This window comes from Ranitomeya variabilis, chromosome 2 (genome assembly GCF_051348905.1).
Source record: "Ranitomeya variabilis isolate aRanVar5 chromosome 2, aRanVar5.hap1, whole genome shotgun sequence".
Lineage (NCBI taxonomy): Eukaryota > Metazoa > Chordata > Amphibia > Anura > Dendrobatidae > Ranitomeya > Ranitomeya variabilis.
In genome coordinates, this window is record NC_135233.1 from 368,216,369 (window position 1) to 368,242,408 (window position 26,040).

At 48.1% G+C, this 26,040-nt stretch overlaps 1 protein-coding gene across 2 annotated transcripts; it reads left to right on the forward strand.

Annotated features, from left to right (window-relative positions):
- The first annotated feature begins 961 nt into the window (after positions 1-961).
- Positions 962-25,828, forward strand: CAPNS1 (calpain small subunit 1). 2 transcript variants are annotated; one of them, XM_077285900.1, is made up of 11 exons: positions 962-1,280; positions 4,954-5,079; positions 5,462-5,495; positions 13,467-13,556; positions 14,377-14,434; positions 18,099-18,163; positions 18,737-18,805; positions 19,776-19,854; positions 20,309-20,425; positions 23,285-23,343; positions 25,538-25,828. In XM_077285900.1, the coding sequence occupies exons 2-11, from the start codon at positions 4,967-4,969 to the stop codon at positions 25,562-25,564; spliced, it is 711 nt and encodes a 236-aa protein (XP_077142015.1). In that variant the 5' UTR covers positions 962-1,280; positions 4,954-4,966; the 3' UTR covers positions 25,565-25,828. The 2 variants fall into 2 exon arrangements, with proteins under 2 accessions (XP_077142015.1, XP_077142014.1); XM_077285899.1 differs by having other exon boundaries at positions 1,167-1,280; positions 4,958-5,079.
- Positions 25,829-26,040: the final 212 nt, after the last annotated feature.

Genomic DNA, 26,040 nt, shown 5'->3' on the forward strand with positions numbered 1-26,040 from the left:
AGGTCAGAGAGGCCCAGCACCTGCGCACTACAGTACTTTACTCTGCCCTCAACAGGGAAAACAAAGTACGCCTGCGCCGGAGCCGTGACAGAAGCAAGGAAGAGGACGTCATCGTATGAAAATGGGAGGCGCCGGACCCGGACCCTGGGTGTATAATATAACTTCTTTTTCTCATCTTTCAGGTTACATCGGGGGCTTATCTACAGCATTCCAGACTGCTGTAGATAAGCCCCTGATGCCGGTGGGCTTAGCTTATAGGCCAATTTTGAGATAACAGATTCCTTTTAAAAACATCCGCTCAGCATGAAAAAAATAAGTTCTCACCCGACTCAGATCACGAAAAATGGAGACGCTACGGGTATTGGAAAATTGCGCAATTTTTAGCAAAGTTTTGAATTTTTTTTTACCATTTAGATAAAAAGTAACCTAGACATGTTTGGTGTTTATGAACTCGTAATGACCTGGAGAATCATAATGGCAGGTCAGTTTTAGCATTTAGTGATCCCATAAAAAAAAAGCCAAACAAAAAACAAGTGTGGGATTGCATTTTTTTTTTGGCAATGTCACTGCACTTGGAATTTTTTTTCCGTTTTCTAGTACAGTACATGGTAAAACCATTGATGTCATTCAAAAGTACAACTTGTCCCGCAAAAAATAAGCCCTCACACGGCCATATTGACGGAAAAATAAAAAAGTTATGGCTCTGGTAAGAAGAGGAGCGAAAAACGAAAACGCAAAACTGAAAAAAGCTGGGGTCATTAAGGGGTTAAAGTCCCCTAAGGGAAGTAACAAGCAGTGAAAAGTAAAAAAAAAAAAAAGTTTTTAAAATATCAAGAACACACATGTCTATGTGCACAGAAAAATAACAAAGTGATGAAGCTGGGAAGAAGGGGAGGAACAAACAAAGCGATGGAGCTGTGTTGTGAAGGGTTAAAGGTGAGATGGCGGAAACTGAGGGTGTGAAGCCGGCAGCGCTCATCTCTCATCTCTCTCCCCGCAGTATCACTGCAGCTACGCCCAGAGCAAACATCACACACAAGTGTCTCAGTGTCTGCAGTCCGCGGCCATGTTGTGGAAGACTATTATGTCTGCCTAGTACAGAACATTGGTCTCCACAAAGATGGCGGCGGCGGAGCTGTAGCCACAGTGAGCGGGAGGGGTTTGTGGGCGTGGCCATACTTATGGGCGTGTCCGCCACTGTCAGAAGCGTCAGTGAATCCTGCAGCCGCGCCCTGTCCGGAACCGAGGAGGAGAGAGGAGCCCGGAACCGCGGACGGGAGGTGAGAGCACCGGGGCCGGGACAGTGCGGATAGAGAGTGGAGGGACACGGGGCATACCTGTATACAGCGCTGTATACGCCTCCATATAACGAGCACAGGCATATATATATATATATATACTCACATTATATATATACTCACATAATTTACAGGGGTTTTCCAGTCTCTGAACCCCCCATCCCGCCCTTATATATTTTCCAAAGCATTCAATCCATTACTAGCCCTCCCCAGGTCCATTGCTGAGTCTCCACCGCTGCTCTCAGTGCCTGATATTGTCTGCAGCGCTGCAGCCGATCATTGACCTTCCCCCTGTAATCGCCGCTTCTGGTCCATGGCTCCTGTGATGAATGATTCGTGTGTATAGTGTATGTGCAGCGCGGTGTGCCGGACCCCCGTTATATAGGAATACAGTGACTGGTCGTTGTCTCCCCGTTATGTCGCCCATGCCTTGTGCGCTGCCACTGATGTGTGTGTAACACTTATTAGGCTGGGTGCCCACGATCAGGAAGCAGCCTCGCTTTCTCCACAGGAGGAGTGGGCAGGCTGGATGGACACGCCGTGTGTCAGTGTCCGCGGGTGAGCCGGAGGCCACATACACACAGTGGACACGGGGATACCAGAAATCCCCTCCACTACGCTGTCACAGCAGGCCGTTACGGGTCAGACCCTGCATAAATACTCAGCATCTATCCCGCAGCAATTCCTGATCATGGAGGAGTGTCGTTACAGTGTAGCAGGCGCTGTGTTCCCCTGCTGGGGCATGTGGCCCCTTCTCTTTTGCCTCTGGTGCATTCCACTATCATATTTCTACACCTGGTTTTTAAGGTAACATCATACAAGTGAATGCGCCACCATTTATTTATATTACTCACCTATATAGCATCATATATTCCGCAGCGGTTTACAGGCATCATCATCATCACTGTCCCCATCGGGGCTCACAGTCTAGGTTCCCTATCAGTATGTCTGTGGAGGGTGGGAGGAAACCGGAGAACTCAGAGGAAACCCACCAAACACGGGGAGAACATACAAACTCCACGTAGATGTCAGCCTCGGTGGGATTAGCACCCAGGACCCCTGCGAGCCACCGCACTGTGCACACTGACATCAGTTAGCTTCCAACCAGTATGGGGGCTCATTCTTATATAATCCCCCCCCCCAGATGCTTCTCATCCACTTTGTGGAGATGTTTTGGATTTTTACCCCTTTTGATGCACATAAGACTTATACCAGTTGAGGGGGCACTGACCCCCACGATAGTCATGAGATGGGCATGGGGCGGCCCCCGCTCTGAGCCGCTGTTGAGGGTGGACTGACTCCACCATAGTCATGAGATGGGCATGGGGCGGCCCCCGCTCTGAGCCGCTGTTGAGGGTGGACTGACTCCACCATAGTCATGAGATGGGCATGGGGCGGCCCCCGCTCTGAGCCGCTGTTGAGGGTGGACTGACTCCACCATAGTCATGAGATGGGCATGGGGCGGCCCCCGCTCTGAGCCGCTGTTGAGGGTGGACTGACTCCACCATAGTCATGAGATGGGCATGGGGCGGCCCCCGCTCTGAGCCGCTGTTGAGGGTGGACTGACTCCACCATAGTCATGAGATGGGCATGGGGCGGCCCCCGCTCTGAGCTGCTGTTGAGGGTGGACTGACTCCACCATAGTCATGAGATGGGCATGGGGCGGCCCCCGCTCTGAGCTGCTGTTGAGGGGGGACTGACTCTACCATAGTCATGAGATGGGCATGGGGCGGCCCCCGCTCTGAGCCGCTGTTGAGGGGGTACTGACCTCCACCATAATCATGTGATGGGCATGGGGCGGCCCCTGCTCTGAGCTGCTGTTGAGGGGGGACAGACCCCACCATAGTCATGTGATGGGCATGGGGCGGCCCCCACTCTGAGCCGCTGTTGAGGGGGGACAGACCCCACCATAGTCCTGAGATGGGCATGGGGCGGCCCCCGCTCTGACCTGCTGTTGAGGGGGGACAGACCCCCACCATAGTCATGGAGCGGCCCCTGCTCTGAGCTGCTGTATGCATTAGATTAATGTCGCACTGTGTGCTCTGTCTACACTTGCAGATAAGCGTCACCGCAGCCCCCGGCCGCCCCTTATCTCCGCTGGCTGTTATAACTGCAGCATGCTCTCCTCTGCCCTCGCCCCGGCCTGCAGTCACCGCGCCCCGCTGAGTGCCAGCATCCTGTGCAGATTGCAGCTGTCACTTCCCCCGTTCCTAGAAATCACTGTGGACTAGTGAGATCCTGGCCATCAGCCGCAGAGTACTACCACCCCTACTCTCCGCACTGGTCATTCATGTTTTATTAGGTGCAGCTTCCAGTTCTTCTGTACATTACAATGTGTGGGAGTGCTATCCCCCGGGGGAGAGTGGGGCTGCTTTGTGACAAGGGGGTGGGGGTCTGTCATTCATCAGGGTGTGGTTACATCTGCACATTCCTTACAAACCAGCCGGACCGGTGCTGTGTGTGTCATAGTATAGCTTCTGTGTATCTGCCGGGTGGGGATCAGCGGCGCCTGCACTGCCCCGGGATCAGCGGCAGACTGCACATGGCCGCCGGGCAGATTTTACTTCTCTGAATCACAGACCTGTCGGACCGGTTCCTCCAGCGAGCGTACTGTATTTACTGGGGCGCAGACGTGATGGGGAGGGAGGGGTCCGTGTCAACACGGCGATGGCAGAAAGATCCGGCGCATATTGTCTCCGTAAATTCACGGATCGGGGTCACCAACAATCAGCTTGATGATGAAAATTTATCAGATTTACACACGGCTGCTTTTGATTGGTTCTGTTAGATATCTCTGCAAGTAAGAGCCCCGTCCCTACCATACACATGTACACTCGGCTCTGCTTTGACAGCTTTGGATTTATTAAGCTTGAGGAAAGCAGAGAAAGATGGAAGACAAGTAGGTGGAAGGTGCACCGAGCACCTGTGCTTGGTTTGAACAGTCATTCAATGCAGACGGTCCCTTTAAGATCATTGAGGGTTGCCAGCATCTTTCAGCCCTGTGTTGCAGCACTCTAGTATACTGTATGTCTGCCTGAAAGGTGCTGGCCGTACATTGTGGGGAAATTCTGGTGACAGGCTCCCTTTAAAGAGGACCGGTCAGCAGGTCAGAAGTCGCCACTTCTTGCCCTATTTTATTCCCGTTATTCTCCTATTTATGCTGTTTCTTTTAATTTTTAACTCCGACATACGGTGGCAGAGATATGAGCCTTTGATTTAACACTGATTTTTATGGTCTTTACGAAGGTGGCGTGGCTCACAGGGTAATTATCCAGAGAAGCCTATAGCCACGCCCCTGAGGAGCCTGTGAGCAACATAAAAGGCTCATATCTCTAGAATCGTATGGCAGATTAAAAAAAAATAAAATAAAAACTGTATGCTCATGGGAGCAGCAGAAAACAATAAGGGCTAAAACTGTTAATATTTCACCTGGTGACCGGTCCTCTCCAAGAATGGTTCTTTAATGTAATGTTTTGTAAACCCCATTTTTAAGGGGTACTGCAACCTAAACAAGTCCTCTGGATAGGTCCTGTTAGGAGGACACTTAAGATCAATAAAAATTAAACTTTGGGTGATCATGCTTAATACATTTCTCAAACCGTTTTGGGTACACAGCTCTTATGCAGACTTCAGAGTTTTTGTTTTTCTCTTTTAGCTAGACTGCAGCAATGTTCCTGATCAATCAGTACATGGGAGGCGGTGGCGGAAGAGGTGGCGGTGGAAGTTACTTTGGTGCTGGAGGAGGCGGGGGACTCTTCGGAGGGATTCTCAACGTTCTCAGGTGAACCTTCATTGTGATTGACCGTGGTGTAAATTTCACTGTCTTCTCGGACCTAAGGATGGATCCCAGGACGGTACGCAGCTCCGATCACTGCTCTTTAATCGTTTAGATGCCGCTCTGAATCCCTGACGGCAGCATTAAATGGTCCCATTGCCGATGGTCGCATTCTACAACTCATCCGCTCCCCCACAGTGTGAGCATGAGGTTCAGATGCGTTACCATGGCAGACGGGGGTCTACTGAATACCCCATCACTGACATCTTTGTACTCCATGAAGTCCAGCTGGTGGAAGGGATTAGTACGAGATGGGTTCTTCTCCTGTCCTATCACTCTACATTCACATAGATCTAGTAATGGGGTTCTGTGTTTTTTTTTTTTACAGTGACGCAGCTGCAAACTACGACCCAACACCACCGGTGAGTAATCATCTACATTCCCAGCTTCATACCAAGGTGGTCTCTTATACAACCCCTGGCAAAAATTATGGAATCATGTAAAACAAACAAAAAAAACCTCCAACCCATCACTAGTATTTTGTTGCACCACCTCTAGCTTTTATAACAGCTTGCAGTCTCTGCGGCATGGACTTAATGAGTCACACAGGACTCTTCATCAATCTGGCTCCAACTTTCTCTGATTGCTGTTGCCAGACCAGCTTTGCAGGTTGGAGCCTTGTCATGGACCATTTTCTTCAACTTCCACCAAAGATTTTCAATTGGATTGAGATCTGGACTATTTTCAGGCAGGGTGGATTGATTTAAATCACGCCGATTTAAATCATGATTTAAATCACGATTTAAATCAAAAGATTTTTTTCTATTTAAATCGGATCGATTTAAATCATGATTTTAATCATGATTTAAATCACTGATTTAAATCAAAAGGTTTTTTTTAATATAAATCACGATTAAAATGAGAAGTGAGAGCAGTGCGCATGTGCGCCCATAGTTACACGGACGAAACTAGGGGCAACGATCTAACGCCAGGGTGAGGGGGGGACCCCAAAGTAAGTAAAAATCTTTTTCTCTTCGCCACGACAGCACCCACTGAGAGAGGGGATCCGCCCCTAGGAACAGGAAACCCTACGGAGAGATAAAAGGGGCGGTCCCCCTCGCTCCCACAGTTTGGTTTCCTGTTCCTACGGGAATCCACGGAGAAGAGGATGCCTAGCCTGGATGCCGCTTGCGCAGTTTACCTGTGAGGACGGCAAGGGCTCCAGAGCTGGATGCAGCGTCGGGGGTCCTCTCGTCAGTTTCCCCCCTCGGCTGGCAGACGCCATGAGGCCACAACTGCAGGGGTTCCTGGCTCATGGGAATCCATCCGGGCAGTCTGCGGGACCTAGCGCCGAGGAGAGGTAAGCGCTGCGCTTTGGCGAGCGCTCAGGCGGCGTGCAGCTCCACAGTTTACCCGGGAGTCCTGAATTGAAACTCCGGGCGGAGGAGGAGGTGGACGGCACCCGCGCTGATGCCGGTGACAGCGCGAGTGCATACAGTATGGCCGCGACCCGGAAGTGGTTAGCACTTCCGGGTTCAACCGGAAGAAGATGGCGGCCCCCATGTAAAAAGGACACCGGCACAAGCGCCCGGTGTCCACAATGGATGCGTCACAGACCCCTGCGATGCTCTCCATAGAAGACACCACGGCCACCCTGCGTACACGGGGCAGCAGCAGTCGCTCCAAACAGAGCGGATCCTCCAGGAAGAAATCCGATTCTCCACCTAAACCTCCTCGTCAATCGGGAAAGAAAACAGAAAAGACGAAGCACAAACAGTGTGCATTATGCCTCCAGCCTCTCCCGGATAGTTATAAAAAGAGGTTATGCAAATCATGTATTGCTTCTACCTTGCGGGAGGAGGCCTCAGTTAAATCTGAGGACATCAGGCTCATGATAAGGCAAGAGTTACAAACCTTGCGAGATTCTGAGAAAGAGCCACATACTAGAAGTAAAAAAGGATATGAATCCCCTATATCTGACCCTTCTTCGGATAGGGAGAAAGCGGACTCTGACATCTCCTGCGAATATGTTTCCTCGGACGAGGAACAGGATACATGCTTTCCCACGGATAGTATTGACAACCTGGTCAGGTCCGTGTGTAATACAATGGGTATCGAAGATTCTAAAATTCCCAGAACACAGCAGGACATTATGTTCGCTGGCTTATCGGAAAAGAAAAGGCCTTCTTTTCCGGTGATAGCAGCAATAAAATCTTTAGTTAAAAAAGAATGGGAAAGCCAGGGCCAAAGGGGGTTACCTCCATCCTCCAAGAGACGGTATCCCTTCAATGATGAAGAGTTCTCGACATGGTCAAAAGCGCCAAAAGTAGACGCTGCGGTAGCATCTACATCTAAAAAATCTTTGCTACCTGTGGAGGATTCAGGCTCATTACAGGACCCGTTAGACCGTAAAGCCGACTCACTACTAAAAAGAGCCTGGGAGTCGTGTACGGGAGCCTTCAGACCATCTATCTCTGCTACATGCACCGCTAGGTCCATGTTGGTCTGGCTGAGTGACCTAGAGGAAGGTCTTAAAAGTGGTCTTTCCAGAGACAAACTGCTGTCCTCTATACCCTTAATTAGAGGGGCTACAGCTTTTTTGGCGGATTCATCGGCCGATTCTATACGTTTGGCAGCCAAATCAGCAGGTCTCACAAACGCGGCACGCAGAGCCCTATGGCTTAAGGGCTGGAAAGGCGATCCACAGACAAAGTCTAAGTTATGTGGCCTCCCATGTCAGGGTGAGTACCTGTTTGGTACCAAACTGGACGAGATTCTAACTAAAGCGGGGGAGAGAAAGAAGGGCTTCCCTAATAACAACTACCTTCCATTTTATAGGAAAGCGTTCCGGAAGCCCATATTTAATAAAAGAAAAGATTTTAAAAACCAAGATCGCTGGACCCCTAGAGACGCCAAACAAAGAGGTGCATTCTTTGGGAAGCGCCCTTTTAAATCTGAAGACAAGCCCCGTTAGAGCAGATCTACCTGTGGGAGGTAGATTATCCTCTTTTTCAGACCAATGGAGGAAAATAACTTCGAACAATTGGGCTAATAATCTCGTCACCTCTGGCTTAAAATTAAAATTTGCCCGAGTCCCTTCGGACTCATTTCTATTGACTTCTTTAAAGTCACAGGCTCAACAGGAGGCATTACAGCAAGAAGTAATGAATCTGCTATCCAAAGGAGTTTTGGTGGAGGTTCCATTTCTTCAGGAAGGGAAAGGATTCTATTCCCCGCTGTTTCTAATCACAAAACCTGATGGATCATTCAGAACCATCATAAATCTTAAAAAACTGAACACCTTCCTAGAAAATCAAACTTTTAAAATGGAATCCATTCGATCCACTGTAAAACTCCTGTTTCCCCATTGCTTTATGGCGGTTTTGGACTTGAAAGATGCGTATTACCATCTACCAATCTGTAAAGAGCATCAACAATTTCTCCGCGTAGCGGTTATATTAAATGGATGTATACGGCACTTTCAGTATACAGCAATGCCCTTTGGACTATCAATTGCTCCTAGGGTATTTACTAAACTAATGTCAGAGGTTATGTCTTATCTAAGATTAAAAGACACACTCATAATTCCGTACTTAGACGACCTGCTAGTAGTGGGAAAATCCCCCTCACAATGTCAGCAAAGACTATGTCATATGATCTCATCCTTACAGAACTTGGGATGGATAATAAATTGGGAAAAATCTAGACTGATCCCGACAACCCGGCAGGTATTTTTGGGAATTATATTAGATTCTCTAAGTCAAAAATGTTTCCTCCCAGAATCTAAACAAATAACTATTAGGGATAAGGTTCAGTCCATACTAGGTAAACCTATAATTTCCCTCCGGGAAGGTATGTCCTTGCTTGGCTCCTTCACGTCATGTATCCCAGCAGTTCCGTGGGCGCAGTTCCACTCGAGGTGTTTACAGTATACAATTTTACATGAGGAGATAAAATTACAGGGGCGATTACACGGTAAAATTTCCCTTTCTAATGACGTAATCCAATCCCTAACCTGGTGGCTACAGCCAGATCATCTAGTTAGTGGGGTTCCCTGGGAGGTCAAACCCTCAAATATAATTTTTACGGATGCCAGCCCTCAGGGTTGGGGAGCACACTTGGGGGACCAGGTTGTCCAGGGGCTGTGGTCGGTTACGGAGTTAGACGACTCCTCTAATAAAAAAGAACTAAAAGCCATCTATCATGCCCTATGTGAATTCCTCCCACAGTTACACGGAACACATACCAGGGTACTCTCAGACAACATGACATCGGTGGCTTACATCAACCATCAAGGCGGAACGAGATCAGGCACTCTCATGTCTATAGCCGAAAACATCTTGACTATAGCCGAAGATCATCTTCTGTCCTTATCAGCGCTACATATCCGGGGGATAGACAACGCCAAAGCAGACTTTCTCAGTCGTCATACCCTCCATCAGGGGGAGTGGGTGTTAAATCGTCGAATATTCTCTATGATAACTATGAAATGGGGTATACCCGACATAGATCTCTTTGCCACAAGAGACAACAGGCAAATAAAAACATTCGCCTCAATGTTCCGAACAGACAACCCCGATGTTCTCGACGCCCTCCAGATTCCATGGACATTTCAGAAAGCATATGCCTTTCCCCCGATGATCCTTCTTCCAACAGTCATCAGGAAGATAAGAGAGGACAGAGCGAATGTAATCTTGATCGCTCCATTCTGGCCAAAGAGACCATGGTTTTCCCTGCTCAGAGCCATGTCCATCTCGGATCCATGGATTCTCCCAGAGAATCAAGATCTGCTTTTCCAGGGGCCCTTCAACCACCCTCATGTGAAGGGTCTACGGTTGACAGCCTGGAATTTGAGAGGCAGCTGTTAAAACTAAGGGGCTTCTCTGATAAAGTAATTGATACCCTATTGCTGAGTAGAAAAAGATCCACTACATCGATCTATGTGAAAGTATGGAGAAAATTTTTAAGCCTCTATCCCTCAGCCCTGTCAAAAGAAATTCCAGTCCCTATTATTCTTGAATTTCTCCAAAGAGGACGTGATTTAGGCCTTTCAGTTAACACCTTGAAAGTGCAAGTTTCAGCGCTAGGGGCTTTGTATAGTCACAACGTTGCAGGAGATAGATGGATATCCAGATTCATCTCAGCCTGCCAGAGAGCAGAACCAGTCCATATTCCCAACTCACCTCCTTGGGATGTTAATCTGGTCCTTGAAGCCTTAACAAATCACCCGTTTGAGCCTCTACATTCTGCTCACATTAAACATGTCTCCCTCAAAACAGCTCTCCTTGTTGCCTTAGTATCGGCAAGAAGGGTCAGCGACATACAGGCGCTATCAGTAGATCCTCCATTTATGTCAATATTACCAGATAGGATTGTCCTAAAGACAGACCCTTCCTACTTACCTAAAATGAGTACCAAATTCCATAGATCTCAAGAAATTCTCCTTCCTGCCTTCTATAATAATCCTACAAATCAGGAAGAAAAAAAAATACCATACCTTAGATGTGAGAAGGGCTGTAATAACCTATCTAGATAGGACTAGCGCCTGGAGGAAGAGCAGGGCTCTCTTTGTTTCCTTCCAGGGTCAGAGGAAAGGAGCTGGCGTTACGAAAAACACATTATCCCGATGGATTCGGGAGGCGATATACCTGGCCTATTCGTCTAGAGGGGAAGATCCACCTGAGACTGTAAAGGCACATTCCACCCGGGCGATAGCATCATCCTGGGCAGAGCGGGCAGAAGTTCCAATAGAACTCATATGTAAGGCCGCAACCTGGTCGTCTCCTACTACTTTCTATAGTCACTATAGACTAGATTTATCTGCCTCCACTGACCTGTGTTTCGGTAGATCGGTTCTTAACACGATAATCCCCCCCAAATAACTGTCTCTGAAAGTCTCTCAGTGGGTGCTGTCGTGGCGAAGAGAAAACACCGGATTACGTACCGGTAATGCTCTTTTATAGAGCCACGACAGCACCCCTTCACTTCCCTCCCTTATATATATATATATATATTAGTTTACATATGAGCACAAATAAGGGTGAATGGTTCTTGTAAATATTAGTAGTATAAGATAAAATGATGATATAGAATTGCCTACTAATACTGGTGGGCGGTTCCTCGCGATCTCTGTAACCCAAACTGTGGGAGCGAGGGGGACCGCCCCTTTTATCTCTCCGTAGGGTTTCCTGTTCCTAGGGGCGGATCCCCTCTCTCAGTGGGTGCTGTCGTGGCTCTATAAAAGAGCATTACCGGTACGTAATCCGGTGTTTTTGTTTTACTATATGGCAATAGGTAGGTGTTTAAAAGCAGCATGTCTTAATTGTATAAACTATTAATAGCCTCCACATTTTGTTCATACTGCCCCTTTAATTCCACACTTCTAGCTTGGTTTCACTTTTGGTTTAGTTTCTTTTTCCATTCAGTTGACATGCCCAAACTTGTTGGATAGTCAGCATCCTACAGAAACCTCTGGAAGAGCATGGCATTGTGAATGTTACACATATACAGCCTTTATTCTACTGAGTTAAACAACTCAGCTTTATCTCATGATGGAAGAACCTTTGGATGGTAAAATATTTTCCTCAAAAAGCAGTTTATTGAAAAAAATCCGATTTAAATCAAAAAAATCCGATTTTTTTTTTATTTTTTAAAAAAAACATTGATTTTTATCCACCCTGTTTTCAGGCCATGACATTGACCCTATGTGTCTATTTTTTGAGGAATGTTCTCACAGTTTTTGCTCTATGGCAGGATGCATTATCATCTTGAAAAATGATTTCATCATCCCCAAACATCCTTTCAATTCATGGGATAAGAAAAGTGTCCAAAATATCAACATAAACTTGTGCATTTATTGAAGATGTAATGACAGCCATTTCCCCAGTGCCTTTACCTGACATGCAGCCCCATATCATCAATGACTGTGGAAATCTGCATGTTCTCTTCAGGCAGTCATCTTTATAAATCTCATTGGAATGGCACCAAACAAGTTCCAGCATTATCACCTTGCCCAATGCAGATTCACGATTCATCACTGAATATGACTTTCATCCAGTCATCCACAGTCCACGATTGCTTTTCCTTAGCCTATTGTAACCTTGTTTTTTTCTGTTGGGTGTTAATGATGGCTTTCGTTTAGCTTTCCTGTACGTAAATCCCATTTCCTTTAGGCGGTTTCTTACAGTTCGGTCACAGACGTTGACTCCAGTTTCCACCCATTCTTTCCTCATTTGTTTTGTTGTGCATTTCTTGTTTTGGAGACATATTGCTTGAAGTTTCCGGTCTTGACGCTTTGATGTCTTCCTTGGTCTACCAGTATGTTTGCCTTTAACAACCTTCCCATGTTGTTTGTATTTGGTCCAGATTTTAGATACAGCTGACTGTGAACAAACACCTTTTGCAACATTGCGTGATGATTTACCCTCTTTTAAGAGTTTGATAATCCTCTCCTTTGTTTCAATTGACATCTCTTGTGTTGGAGCCATGATTCATGTCAGTCCACTTGGTGCAACAGCTCTCCAAGGTGTGATCACTCCTTTTTAGATGCAGACTAACGAGCAGATCTAATTTGATACAGGTGTTAGTTTTGGGAATTGAAATTTACAGGGTGATTCCATAATTTTTCCTCTATGCTTGATTAAAAAAATAACCATTACTGACTACCACATTTTTTGATTTCTTTTAGTGTTTCTTAAAGCCAGAAAGTTGCCATTTGAAATGACTTTCGTTTTGTGCCATGTCTGTGATATGCTTTTTTTTCTACAAAATTAAACAACTGAATGAACATCCTCCAAGGCCGGTGATTCCATAATTTTTGCCAGGGGTTGTACAAGGCCCCCTCATAACTAGCAGTCATAGATGTTTGGGACCTGGCATAGCTCTGCCAACACGCAACGAATATTGTGGGTCCAGTGGGTGTTTAGTGGCCCTTTAATGAATGATTACATACTAATGATCGCCCCAATGATCAGTGACCGGAGGTGGGCTGTGATTGACAGCTAAGCTCCGGCTGTAGGATGATACCCTGGGGGTCCCACCACTGTATCTACCATCTACCATGATATCTGGTTCTGGAACTGAAACATCATTTCAATACAACGATGGTCACCTATGCACTTAATGTTTAGGTTCATGGTCTTTGGACAATGGTGGTGTGCATGTGAGAGCATTGCTCCGTTTTAAACGATGGGGACCCCCAGCAGCCAGCAAGTTATCACCGATCTTGCTTCCATGGAAAACCCCTTCAGAGACCCCACCATGTGTGTTGTGGAACAGGGACTTCTTAATGGAAGAACCTGATAACAGAAAGCTAGAAAGATCATGTTCTTCTACGCAGCCGGTTAGGTGGACTAGGACAGGTCCATGACTGCCTAATTCTTCTCTTTCTGCAGCCCCCGCGGACCCACATTTCAGTCGTTCAGGCAAATGAGAGCGAGGAGGATCGGCAGTTCCGTCGGCTCTTCAGCCAGCTTGCCGGAGATGTAAGTCACGGGCGCGAGTCAGGGTTGTGGTCTACCCTCACCAGCCATACAGTAAATTAAATGTATGCAATGATCTATACAGAAAATTGCTGCCCCAATCAATAAGTTGTAACAGTAATCCACTATAGCGGAGCAAACCGATCCGAGCCATATATAATTATAAGTAATAGACAGTATCCTCCAGCATAATGCGCACACATGGAAGAAAACAAATATTAAAAAAAATAAAATAAAAAAATGAGTGGAAAAACCCAGTAAGAAATGATTGTGAGGCCATATATGGCCCTTAGAGGGACTAAGGGACTCGTGCCTATCAAAAGGCAAGATCCCATGCGTATCGCCACACTAAAAGGCTTCTTCAGGGGCAAACGTGTTATTTAGTATTATATATTTATTATTTTGCTCCACTATCGTGGATTATTGTTATTGATTAAGGCAGCACTTTTCCGTATCTATCATTGCATTCATCTCATTGACTGGTGGGTTAGGGTAGACCGCAGCTCTGTTGCAGGTTGTTTGGTCAGTTCTTCAGAGCCGTGGGCTTTCTAATTGGTTTTATCCTGTCTTTTGGCTTTTTGTGATGGTCCGATATCTTACTTTTAGTTGACCCCTGTTTTTGCGTCCTTCTTTGTTCTCCTGTTTAGTACTATGTCACCTAGTGTGCAGTAGGTTGATCCCTGTATTATAGGGTGGTGCCCGCTGCTTTATCCTCAGTCACGGGCACACATTGGCACGTCTTCCAGAGTTGACATTGTGTGTGTTGTTATAGGGAGGATGCTCGGTGCTCCACAATGTTTAATGTCCGCTCCTGTTTCTCCAGGACATGGAGGTCAGCGCCACCGAATTGATGGGAATTCTCAACAAAGTGATTTCACGACGTGAGTATTGGAAGGAGTCAATGGTGACAATTAGGGGGTCACTATTAGTGATCAGCCTATATCAGACCTGGGAAAGCTCCGGCCTGCGGGCCACATCCGGCTCCCTGGCTGTTCCACTCTGGCCCGCGGACTGAGATAATCAAAGGGCTGAACCAGTGGCCCACGGACAGCACCACGCCCGCCCGCCGTCCATCCGCCACTGCTTTCTGGCACCGCTATGTGCAGATGGTGTTGAATACATTAGTGGAGGTTAGGACCGCCGGCACCATCTTCCACCAATCGGCGTATGTGGGGGGCTCACACTGTGTATGTATGTAGGGGGGCTCACACTGTGTACGTACGTGGAGGCTATGTGGGGGTGCTCGCACTGTGTATGTATGTGGGGGGCTCACTGTACGTACGTGAAGGCTATGTGGGGGGGGGCTCACACTGTACGCATGTGGAGGCTATATGGGGGGCTCATACTGTACGTACGTGGAGGCTATGTGGGGGGACTCACACTGTGTACGTACGTGGAGGCTATGTGGGGGGGCTCACACTGTATGTATATGGGGGGCTCACTGTACGTACGTGGAGGCTATGTGGGGGGGGGGCTCACAGTGTATGTATATGGGGGGCTCACACTGTATGTATGTGGGGGGCTCACACTACGTACGTGAAGGCTATGTGGGGGGCTCACACTGTATGTGGGGAGCTCACACTGTATGTATGTGGGGGCTCACACTATGTATGTTTGAGCTCACACTGTGCACGTACGTGGAGGCTATGTGGGGGGCTCATACTGTACGTACGTGGAGGCTATGTGGGGGGGGCTCACTGTATGTATGTGGGGGCGGCTCACACTGTGTACGTACATGGAGGCTATGTGGGGGGGTTCACACTGTACGTACGTGGAGGCTATGTGGGGGGGGGCTCACTGTATGTATGTGGGGGGCTCACACTGTACGTACGTGAAGGCTATGTGGGGGGCTCACACTACGTATGTGGGGGGCTCACACTACGTACGTGGAGGCTATGTGGGGGGCTCACACTGTATGTTGGGAGCTCACACTGTATGTATGTGGGGGCTCACACTATGTATGTTTGAGCTCACACTGTGCACGTACGTGGAGGCTATGTGGGGGGCTCATACTGTACGTACGTGGAGGCTATGTGGGGGGACTCACACTGTATGTATATGGGGGGCTCACACTGTACGTACGTGGAGGCTATGTGGGGGGGGGCTCACAGTGTATGTATATGGGGGGCTCACACTGTACGTACGTGGAGGCTATGTGGGGGGGGCTCACAGTGTATGTATATGGGGGGCTCATACTGTACGTACGTGGAGGCTATGTGGGGGGCTCACACTGTACGTACGTGAAGGCTATGTGGGGGGGCTCACACTACGTATGTGGGGGGCTCACACTACGTATGTGGGGGGCTCACACTGTATGTATGTGGGGGCTCACACTATGTATGTTTGAGCTCACACTGTGCACGTACGTGGAGGCTATGTGGGGGGCTCACTGTATGTATGTGGGGGGGGCTCACACTGTGTACGTACGTGGAGGCTATGTGGGGGGCTCACACTGTGTATGTACGTGGAGGCTATGTGGGGGGGCTCACTGTGTATGTAAGTGGGGGGCTCACACTGTACGTACACGGAGGCTATGTGGGGGGGCTCACACTGTACGTACGTGGAGGCTATGTGGGGGGGCTCACACTACACGTAGGCAGAAGCTAAGTGGGTTCACACTGTACGTACATGGAGGCTACGTGGGGGGCTCACGCTACGTACGTGGAGGCTATGTGGGGGGCTCATACTGTACGTACGTGGAGGCTATGTGGGGGGCTCACACTGTACGTACGTGAAGGCTATGTGGGGGGGCTCACACTGTACGTACGTGGAGGCTATGTGGGGGGGCTCACACTGTGTATGTACGTGGAGGCTATGTGGGGGGGCTCACTGTGTATGTAAGTGGGGGGCTCACACTGTACGTACACGGAGGCTATGTGGGGGGGCTCACACTGTACGTACGTGGAGGCTATGTGGGGGGGCTCACACTACACGTGCGCAGAAGCTAAGTGGGTTCACACTGTACGTACATGGAGGCTACGTGGGGGGCTCACGCTACGTACGTGGAGGCTATGTGGGGGGGCTCACACTGTACGTATGTGGAGGCTATGTGGGGGGGCTCACACTGTACGTACGTGGAGGCTACGTAGGGGGGCTCACTGTCTACGTACGTGGGGGCTCACACTGTACGTATGTACATGTAGACTGCGTGGGGGGCTCACTGCGTACGTGGAGGCGATGTGGGGAGCTCACACTGTGTACGTACACGGAGGCTATGTGGGGGAGGCTCATAGGCTCCACGTACGTACACTATGTGCATACTTAATTCTGCTCAATATTAAGTGATACAATTGAAACTCATAAATAATTATAATTAATATGTTAATATTAATATTGAGCAGAATTAATTTCCGCTTATTGGTTCGGCCTCCACAACAGTCAAGGTGTCTCATGACTGCCACCCCTGGTCAACATCAACCTCCTGGTCCATAGCATATAACAACAAACGTTTGCAGGGAGTAGAGTTAAAGGGGTCTTCCCATCTCCAAGATCCCATCCCAATATGTAGTTGGTGTAATATTAATACTAGCAAATGCCTCCAATTAGAAATGTAGTATAATTTTTGACTCGCTGTCTTTTTCCTCATGTGCAGGACTTGGGTATCTATAGTTACGACCACTAGCAACTATCTGTCACTATATCAGTGGTCGTAACCATGGATACCTAAGGTCCTGCAATGCCTGAACATGAGAAAAGAGACATAGGACCACCAATTGTCATCCTTTCTCTTCTCAAAATGAACAAGGGATCCTGTTGTGTGACCACCATTAGTCAAAGCTTCTCTTCTGGAGATGAATGGTGGTCCTACTGCAGGGACCCACATCCAGCATACTTTCTGTTCTCCAGACCAGCAGTAGGGCCCCCAATTGTCTTCATTTCTCTTCTCGAGATGAACAATGGATCCTGCTGTGTGACCATCATCAGTCAAACCTTCTGATCTGGAGATGGATGGTGGTCCTACCGCTGGGACCCACATCCAGCATACTTTCTGTTCTCCAGACCAGCAGTAGGGCCACCAATTGTCTTCATTTCTCTTCTCGAGATGAACAATGGATCCTGCCGTGTGACCATCATCAGTCAAAGCTTCTGATCAGGAGATGAATGGTGGTCCTACCTCTGTGACCCATGTCCAGCATACTTTCTGTTCTTGAGATGGTTGTGGATTCTAGCAGTAGGACCACCATCTGTCATGCTAAGATGTCATCACTCTGTGTGAAGGTCCAACCTCCCAGGCTCCACTGATTCTGAAAATCAAGACGCCATTGTGCTCCTTTCTAGTCCTTTCCTGCACGATGGTTGCCCGGCCATGCCAGGGAACAGGACCACTCTACAGGGAAGTCTTGTCAGCATTGTGCGCCCGTCATTCTCGGGATCAGTGGGTGAGACCCCCTTACATACAGTAATCTCATGCCCCTCTCATATTTCGGGTGGCCCCAGGCTGAGCCTCATGTAAATCCTGTTTGTCCTCATGTAAATGTCGGCTCTTATATTTGCGTACAGACGTGGCCGGGACAATGGTGACGCTGTGATCCTCTGTTCTTACAGATCAGGACTTGAAGACAGACGGCTTCAGCATCGATTCATGTCGCAGTATGGTGGCCGTGATGGATGTATCCTTGCGTAGCGTCCCGTGTTCTGGCTTCAGTGACGGCCATCTCTCCTGAGGCTCTTAGATTCAACATGGCCGATCCTTCTCTCCCACACACATCAGTCTTTTTTTATTTTTTTATTTTAGTTTTTTATCTACTTACTTTTTACAAGAGCCATAACTTGAATTTTTTGCCGACCTCACCATGTGAGGGCTTGTTTTTTTTGGGGGGGAGGAACGATCTCTGAGCTCAGCTCCTTGTGCCATCCACATTGGTAGAGATCAGTGATTGGCTGCAGCGCTGTTGATACCACATAATATACAAATTCAACGGAGCTGCGTTCTCACTCTCTGGGATTTATACGGTGCTTTCTTCCACAAACGGCGCCACACCTGTTCTCAGGTTGTGTCCGGTAGTGCAGACAAGCTCCAATTTCTTCAAGGGAGCTGAGCTGCAAAACCTGATGCAAAATCCTGGTGACAGTAGTCTGGACGTCCTTATAATGACTTTCCTTACCCGATTGTCCTCGTACTGTATCGCATACTTAGGCAGTGGCGATGGGTGAGATTTTTGCTCCTTAACCCCTCTGTACAGAGCGACAGCACCGGAAAACTGGGGTTTGAGGAATTCAAGTACTTGTGGAACAACATCAAGAAATGGCAGGTAAAGGAAACTGCAAAATGTAGGACGACAGCACAGCGGGCTGGTACTCTGCCCCATCCAGTGATTATAGGGGGCAGTAACGAGCGCAGTGTGAGGACTGATGGGAAGGGTCAGCACCTACATGATCAGCAGGGAAAGGTTCCTGTGCACATTGAACTCATTTATTGTATTATGAGGTTCTGCAGTGGCTGAGGGATGTGTATTATGAGGTTCTGCAGCAACTGAGGGCTGTGTATTATGAGGTTCTGTAGCAGCTGAGGTGTCTATAATGTGGTTCTGCAGCGGCTGAGGTGTCTATAATGCAGTTCTGTAGCAGCTGAGGTGTCTAATGAGGTTCTGCAGCGGCTGAGGTGTCTATAATGCGGTTCTGCAGTGACTGAGGTGTCTAATGAGGTTCTGAATAAGCTGAGGTGTCTCTATCGAGGTTCTGCAGCGGCCGAGGTGTCTCTATTGAGGTTCTGCAGCGGCTGAGGTGTCTATAATGCGGTTCTGCAGTGGCTGAAGTGTCTAATTAGGTTCTGAATAAGCTGAGGTGTCTCTATTGAGGTTCTGCAGCGGCCGAGGTGTCTCTATCGAGGTTCTGCAGCGGCCGAGGTGTCTTATGAGATTCTACAGCATCTGAGGTGTCTTATGAGGTTCTGCAGCGGCTGAGGGCTGTCTATTTTGAAGTTCTGCAGCAGTTGAGGTGTCTCTTATGAGGTTCTGCAGCGGCTGAGGTGTCTACAATGCGGTTCTGCAGCGGCTGAGGTGTCTCTAATAAGGTTCTGCAGGGGCTGAGGTGCTTATGAGGTTCTGCAGCAACTGAGGTGTATTATGAGGTTCTGCAGTGGCTGAGGGCTGTGTATTATGAGGTTCCGCAGTGGCTAAGGGGTGTGTATTATGAAGTTCTCCAGCAGTTGAGGTGTCTCTTATGAGGTTCTGCAGCAGCTGTGGTGTCTACTATAACTCTTTTCCACTTCTACTTTTCCAGGCGATCTACAAGAGATATGACGCTGACCGATCGGGAACGATTAATGGCAATGAGCTCCCGGGGGCGTTCCAAGCAGCAGGTGGGTGGCAGTTACTACATCTCCTACCCTCTCACATTTTTTGTAGTTGAAAGAAAAAGGAGAAAGGGAAGCGCACCTTGCTCAGATCATAATGGCGAAAAAACCTCACTGTTGGAGGTTCTCACCTGAGCCTGTTGTGCGATGTCAGGCTCAACACTGAGGATTAATGGGGTCAGCCCAAATGGCTGCTGGACTCCGTGGATGTCCAGATAGAGATCCAAGGAAGGGAGGACAATGGTGGTTGTGCTCAGCGCTGCTACATGACATGAAGTGATATCCCACTGGGGTAATAGCATAAAAACCTTGATGCTACGCGTTTCGGAGTCAGTCTAGCTCCTTCATCAGGCAGGTATGTGGAGCGAGCCGGGGGCAGCATGAACGGGCCCACATGGCAGCGATCATCATGGAGACCCTCCATCATTACAGATATTAAATCGTCCATCCCTTCCCTTAGGATTCCAGCTGAACGGCCAGTTGTACCAGATGATCAGCCGCCGTTATTCCGATGAGAAAGGCGACATGGACTTCGACAATTACATTGGCTGTCTGGTGCGGCTCGACGCCATGTTCCGTAAGTAATACCGCGCTAACGAGTTAAAGGGGCGTTCACATAATTGGGACAACTGTGCCGCCCAGTGTTTGGTGCATACAATGGGTGACGCCAGCGGCCAGTCCTCGGCAATTTCTGGATAGGGGCTTGGAGCGCTCCTTTACAGCATGGTGTCTGTTTTATAATGTTAAAGTATAAATTTTACTCTCACCCCTTATTTGATATCGCCTGTCTGTATAAGACCAATTTATGAAAATCTACTATATAATTGTCTAAGGGTCACTTCTGTCCTTCTGTCTGTCTGTCACGGATATTCATTGGTCGCGGCCTCTGTCACGGAAATCCAAGTCGCTGATTGGTCGCGGCAAAACAGCCACGACCAATCAGCGACGCACATAGTCCGGAAGAAAATGGCCGCTCCTTACTCCCGCAGTCAGTGCCCGGCGCCCGCATACACCCCTCCGGTCACCGCTCACACAAGGTTAATGCCGGCGGTAACGGACCGCGTTATGCCGCGGGTAACGCACTCCGTAACCGCTGCTATTAACCCTGTGTGTCCCCAATTTTTTACTATTGATGCTGGCTATGTGGCATCAATAGTAAAAAAAAAATGTAATGATAAAAATAATTAAAAAACAAAAAACCTGCTATACTCACCCTCTGTAGTCTGCCGAGCTGCTCGCGCCGGCCGCCATCTTCCGTTCCCGGCGATGCATTGTGAAATTACCCAGAAGACTTAGCGGTCTCGCAAGACCGCTAAGTCATCTGGGTAATTTCGCAATGCATCCTGGGAACGGAAGATGGCGGCCGGCGCGAGCGGCTCGGCGGAGCTTCGGTGGTTCCCGGGAGTGAGTATATAACTTTTTTATTTTAATTTTTTTTAACAGGGATATGGTGCCCACACTGCTGTATACTACGTGGGCTGTTAGATACCGCGTGGCTGCTATATACTACATAGGCAGTGTTATATACCGTATTTTTCGGACTATAAGACGCACCGGACTATAAGGCGCACCCAGGTTTTAGAGGTGGAAAATAGGGAAAAAAATATTTGAAGCAAAAAAAGTGGTAAAATATTTAATAACATACTATTATATATGGTGTTATTATATATAATAGTATGTTATTATGTTGGAAGCTGCGGGACCAGTGTGGTGTCTGTAAAGTACTATATGAAGATGCTGGAGGGTGAGTATAAGAATGGGGGCACAGGGCTTATATTGAAAGCACCACTCCAGCACTGCAAAATAACACTGGAGTGCTGCTTTAAAATCCCATGGGAGAACTATAACTCCCAGCATGTCCTGCAGATCCTATGACATGCTGGGAGTTATAGTTCACTAAAGGAGTGGCAGAGTGCTTTATTGTGTTTTGGAAAGACTAATCTCTTAATTGTGGCAGTCAGCCAGCCTGTGGTGAGGTAAAAGCATCCCATGACTGCACACACAGAGCTATCCCTCTTATTGCCTTTCCACAGCACAGGTAATGGAAGCCAGCAGATTCTAGTGTTGGAGTCTGAAGGACCTGTGATGATGTCAAGAAGAGGGAGGGCTCTGTGCTGCCATGTGATGCCCCAGCCCGCCCACTTCTGACATCATCACAGGTCCTCCTGCACAGCACTCGGCTCCAGCCCAGGAAGGTACGCAGCGATCTCCTCTCCCCCGGACCCTGCTGCTGCTGCCTCCTCCTCCCCCGGACACACAGATCTCCCCAGCTGCTGCAGGAATCAGCACTGAGGAATCCATGTGTGTCCCTGCTTAAGTGCAGTATTCATTTGCTGCTCACCACTCAGCTGATAGGTGGGCGGGGAGTAGCTAATGAATATTCACTGCACTTAATCATCGGGTCCACATGGTTTCCCCAGCAGCTGATTCCCGGCAGTGGGGACATTTTTCTGCCTCCTGGAGTGGGATATCATTGCGATCCCACTGGCTGCTGCCCCCCTCCCCACATGCTACATCCCTACCATAAGACGCACCCACACTTTCCTCCCAAATTTGGAGGAAAAAAAGTGCGTCTTATGGTCAGATAAATACGGTACTGCGTGGGCTGTGCTATATATTACGTGGCTGCTATATACTGCGTGGGCAATGTTATATACTACATGGCTGCTATATACTGCGTACATAGGCTGGGCAATATACTACGTGGGCTGTGCTATATACTACATGGGCTGTGCTATATACTACGTGGCTGGGCAATATACTACGTGGCTGGGCAATATACTACGTGGCTGGGCAATATACTACGTGGCTGGGCAATATACTACGTGGCTGGGCAATATACTACGTGGCTGGGCAAAATACTACGTGGCTGGGCAATATACTACGTGGCTGGGCAATATACTACGTGGGCTGTGCTATATACTACGTGGGCTGTGCTATATACTACGTGGGCTGTGCTATATACTACGTGGGCTGTGCTATATACTACGTGGGCTGTGCTATATACTACGTGGGCTGTGCTATATACTACGTGGGCTGGGCAATATACTACGTGGCTGGGCAATATACTACGTGGCTGGGCAATATACTACGTGGCTGGGCAATATACTACGTGGCTGGGCAATATACTACATACTACGTGGCTGGGCAATATACTACATACTACGTGGCTGGGCAATATACTGCGTGGCTCTGTGCTGTATACTACGTGGCTGGGCAATATACTACGTGGGCATGCATATTCTAAAATACCTGATGCCTTAGAATCGGGCCACCATTTAGTATAAATATATTTAATCAGTAAGGTAAAGAAAGAGAAATAAAATGTCATGAAAATGAAACTCCAAAACACAAGTGGTGGGAATCCATCAGTGTCCCCTTTGCTGGAGGAGGGCGATGGCCGCCTGTATTCATACCGCACTTTCTTGTTTTCCAGGGGCTTTTAAAGCTTTGGATAAAGATGGAGATGGGAAGATCAGGATAACCATTCAGGAGGTGAGTGCTTGTAATGTTTTGATGACTTCGGAGGCTGCGGATATGGGTGTTTCTGCAATCTGCACACGTTCAGAGTTCACCAGTGTTCTTCGGCTGAAGGTGACCTTATGGAATGTAATGATATAAGGGGTATTCCCTGAATTTAATATTACTCCCCCCCCCCCCCCCACTCCATTACCGATTCCGACTGCTGGGCCCCCAGCAATCCCAAGGACGGGGCTCAGTCATCAGAGTGAATGGAACAAAGATGCGCATGCTCAAACTCATCGTCTGCAGGACGCTGGTAATGGCAGAGCGCTCTACTCTGCTTTCTCTGGCAGTCCTATAGACAATGGCGTGAATATTGAGCATGCGCACATCTACTCCAACTAGTCGCTGATTACTGAGAGTCCCAGCCACCGGTACATTATCCCCTGTCCTATGACGTAGATTAACCTCCAATTCTGCTAATAACCCTTTAAAGGGGTGGTTTCTCCTGTAACAGAAAGTAAGGCTATGATTCGCCATTGCTCACAGATTGGTGGGCCCCTTGATAAACCTCATAATGAAAGGTCTTCAGCACTTTCAAGGTAATTTCTGGGACTCCACAATTTATTTATTTATTTATTTTTTTTACTTTGCCCTCCAATCCACCACATTGACCTGCACTGACCCATTCACTTGCATGGGGCTGTCTTACAGTATCAACCAGGTGAAAGATGTCGAAGAGAACTCGTTCTCATGATTTGGTAGAGGTCGCAGAGGTATGGCTGACACCCCAGTCCATGTGCCAGAATGCTCCAATGCTGGTCATTTAACTGAAAGCAGGGTCTAATAGGCTGCCTCTTAGTATAACACTGACAGTCCTAATACACTGCATTTTTACTCATGTGCTGATAAAATGTTGCTGTAGGTAATGGAGTAGCTTGGATTGCCAGGGCAAGGTAACTATTCTGCCTTCTTATTCCTGGATTGTTAGTGCTCCGGAGTCCCTTCCATGAGTCCAGTATTGAACATCTTATTATTTATCGCATGGATTGTGTTTAAGGAAATTATGCGTGGACTTAGTTTCCAATTTGATACTCTCATATTTTCTGCTTTTTGCTGAAATGAGACATACGTCCTTTCCCTATCTCAAGTCCTAGCCCTATCCCTACCTCAAGTCCTAGGCCTATCGAGCCTGCCTCAAGCACTGTCCCAATCCCTACCTCAAGCCCTATCCCTACCTCCGGTCCTATCCCTATCCCTACCTCAAGCCCTATCCCTACCTCAAATTGTAGCCCTATCCCTCCCTCCGGTCCTATCCCTATCCCTCCCTCAGGTCGTAGCCCTGTCCCTACCTCAGGTCCTATCCCTACCTCAAGCCCTATCCCTACCTCAAATCGTAGCCCTATCCCTCCCTCAGGTCGTAGCCCTGTCCCTACCTCAGGTCCTATCCCTACCTCAAGCCCTATCCCTACCTCAAATCGTAGCCCTGTCCCTCCCTCAGGTCCGTAGCCCTGTCCCTCCCTCAGGTCCGTAGCCCTGTCCCTCCCTCAGGTCCGTAGCCCTGTCCCTCCCTCAGGTCCGTAGCCCTATGCCTACGAGCAGCACTTAATAATGATTGAAGACCATATTGAATTATGGGCACTGCACTTGATTCAATACATACATTCATTAGCTGCTCATCTTCTGTCCTCTCGCTGGCCGCCTATGCAAAGCGCAGCAGCTGCTGACAAACTAATCTCGCCTGCTGCGCTTTGCATAGCCAGCATTGGGCAGATAGGCATTCATTGTGCTGTTCTAAGAGCAAGCAGTGCCTGTGAAGGCCGATCATTTGATTTAATGTCTGGACCCTAACCTCCTCCCCACGCTATGCTGCTGGCTCAATGTCCGATCACTTCGGTTGCGAGCAGATAAGTAAATAGAAAACAATTGAAAGAATGATTTCAAGAAAGGTGAACTGTAATCTTCAGATTAAGACCATATATCGTAATATACTAGCGACTCTTAAATGGCTTGTCAAGAAAGAGAACAGCGCCACCACTATCTGTGGCTGTGTCTGGTATTGCAGCTAATTTCCAGTGAAGCGAATGATTCTGAGCCATAATTTTGCACACGACTTAGTGTATGACTGCATTTTTTAAACCTGGAAAAACGCTTTTAATCTCATTCATTTGTGATCCTGTGCAGTATGACAGCGGCTTCACACTTCTGATTTTTATTTTTTTTATAGTGGCTGCAACTGACCATGTATTCATGAACCAGGAGAAGAGCCGCACTATGGAGCTGTGAAGGACTCTCCCCTCTGTCCCAGCTGTGTACATGCCTGTTTTTTACACTCCTTACCTTTATAAAACTTTAGGGAAAAAAAAAAAGTTTAACTTTAATATTGGAATCTGTGAGCTGGGTGGTCGGCGGCGGTTGGCACCGGACCTGCTGGCTGGCACCATGTTCTGTGTGATGCTTCTGCTCTTATATGCTCTCTTGTAATGCCAGGTGAATGACAATAAATCCAACCAGTTCATTTCTGCAATGATTTATTTGTATGCCGTCCATCACAAGCGACCTGTCATGCGATTAGCTGATCGACCATGCCTGGAGAACTGGACAGCGCCATAGTACGGTGCTCATAGAAGTCATTGGGACCGTAATTTATCCCACCATAGGCAGAGACGAGACTAAGCTGGAACTGTCCCTGGCCGGCTATTCCCAGCGCTGCTCTAGGTGATTGACAGA

Coding starts and splice junctions, on each gene's coding strand:
- CAPNS1 (XM_077285899.1), top strand. CDS start 1,182: ATGGGCGTGTCCGCCACTGTCAGAAGCGTCAGTGAATCCTGCAGCCGC. Junction 14,435..18,098: donor CAACAAAGTGATTTCACGAC/GTGAGTATTGGA, acceptor CTGTTCTTACAG/ATCAGGACTTGAAGACAGAC. Junction 20,426..23,284: donor GCGGCTCGACGCCATGTTCC/GTAAGTAATACC, acceptor CTTGTTTTCCAG/GGGCTTTTAAAGCTTTGGAT.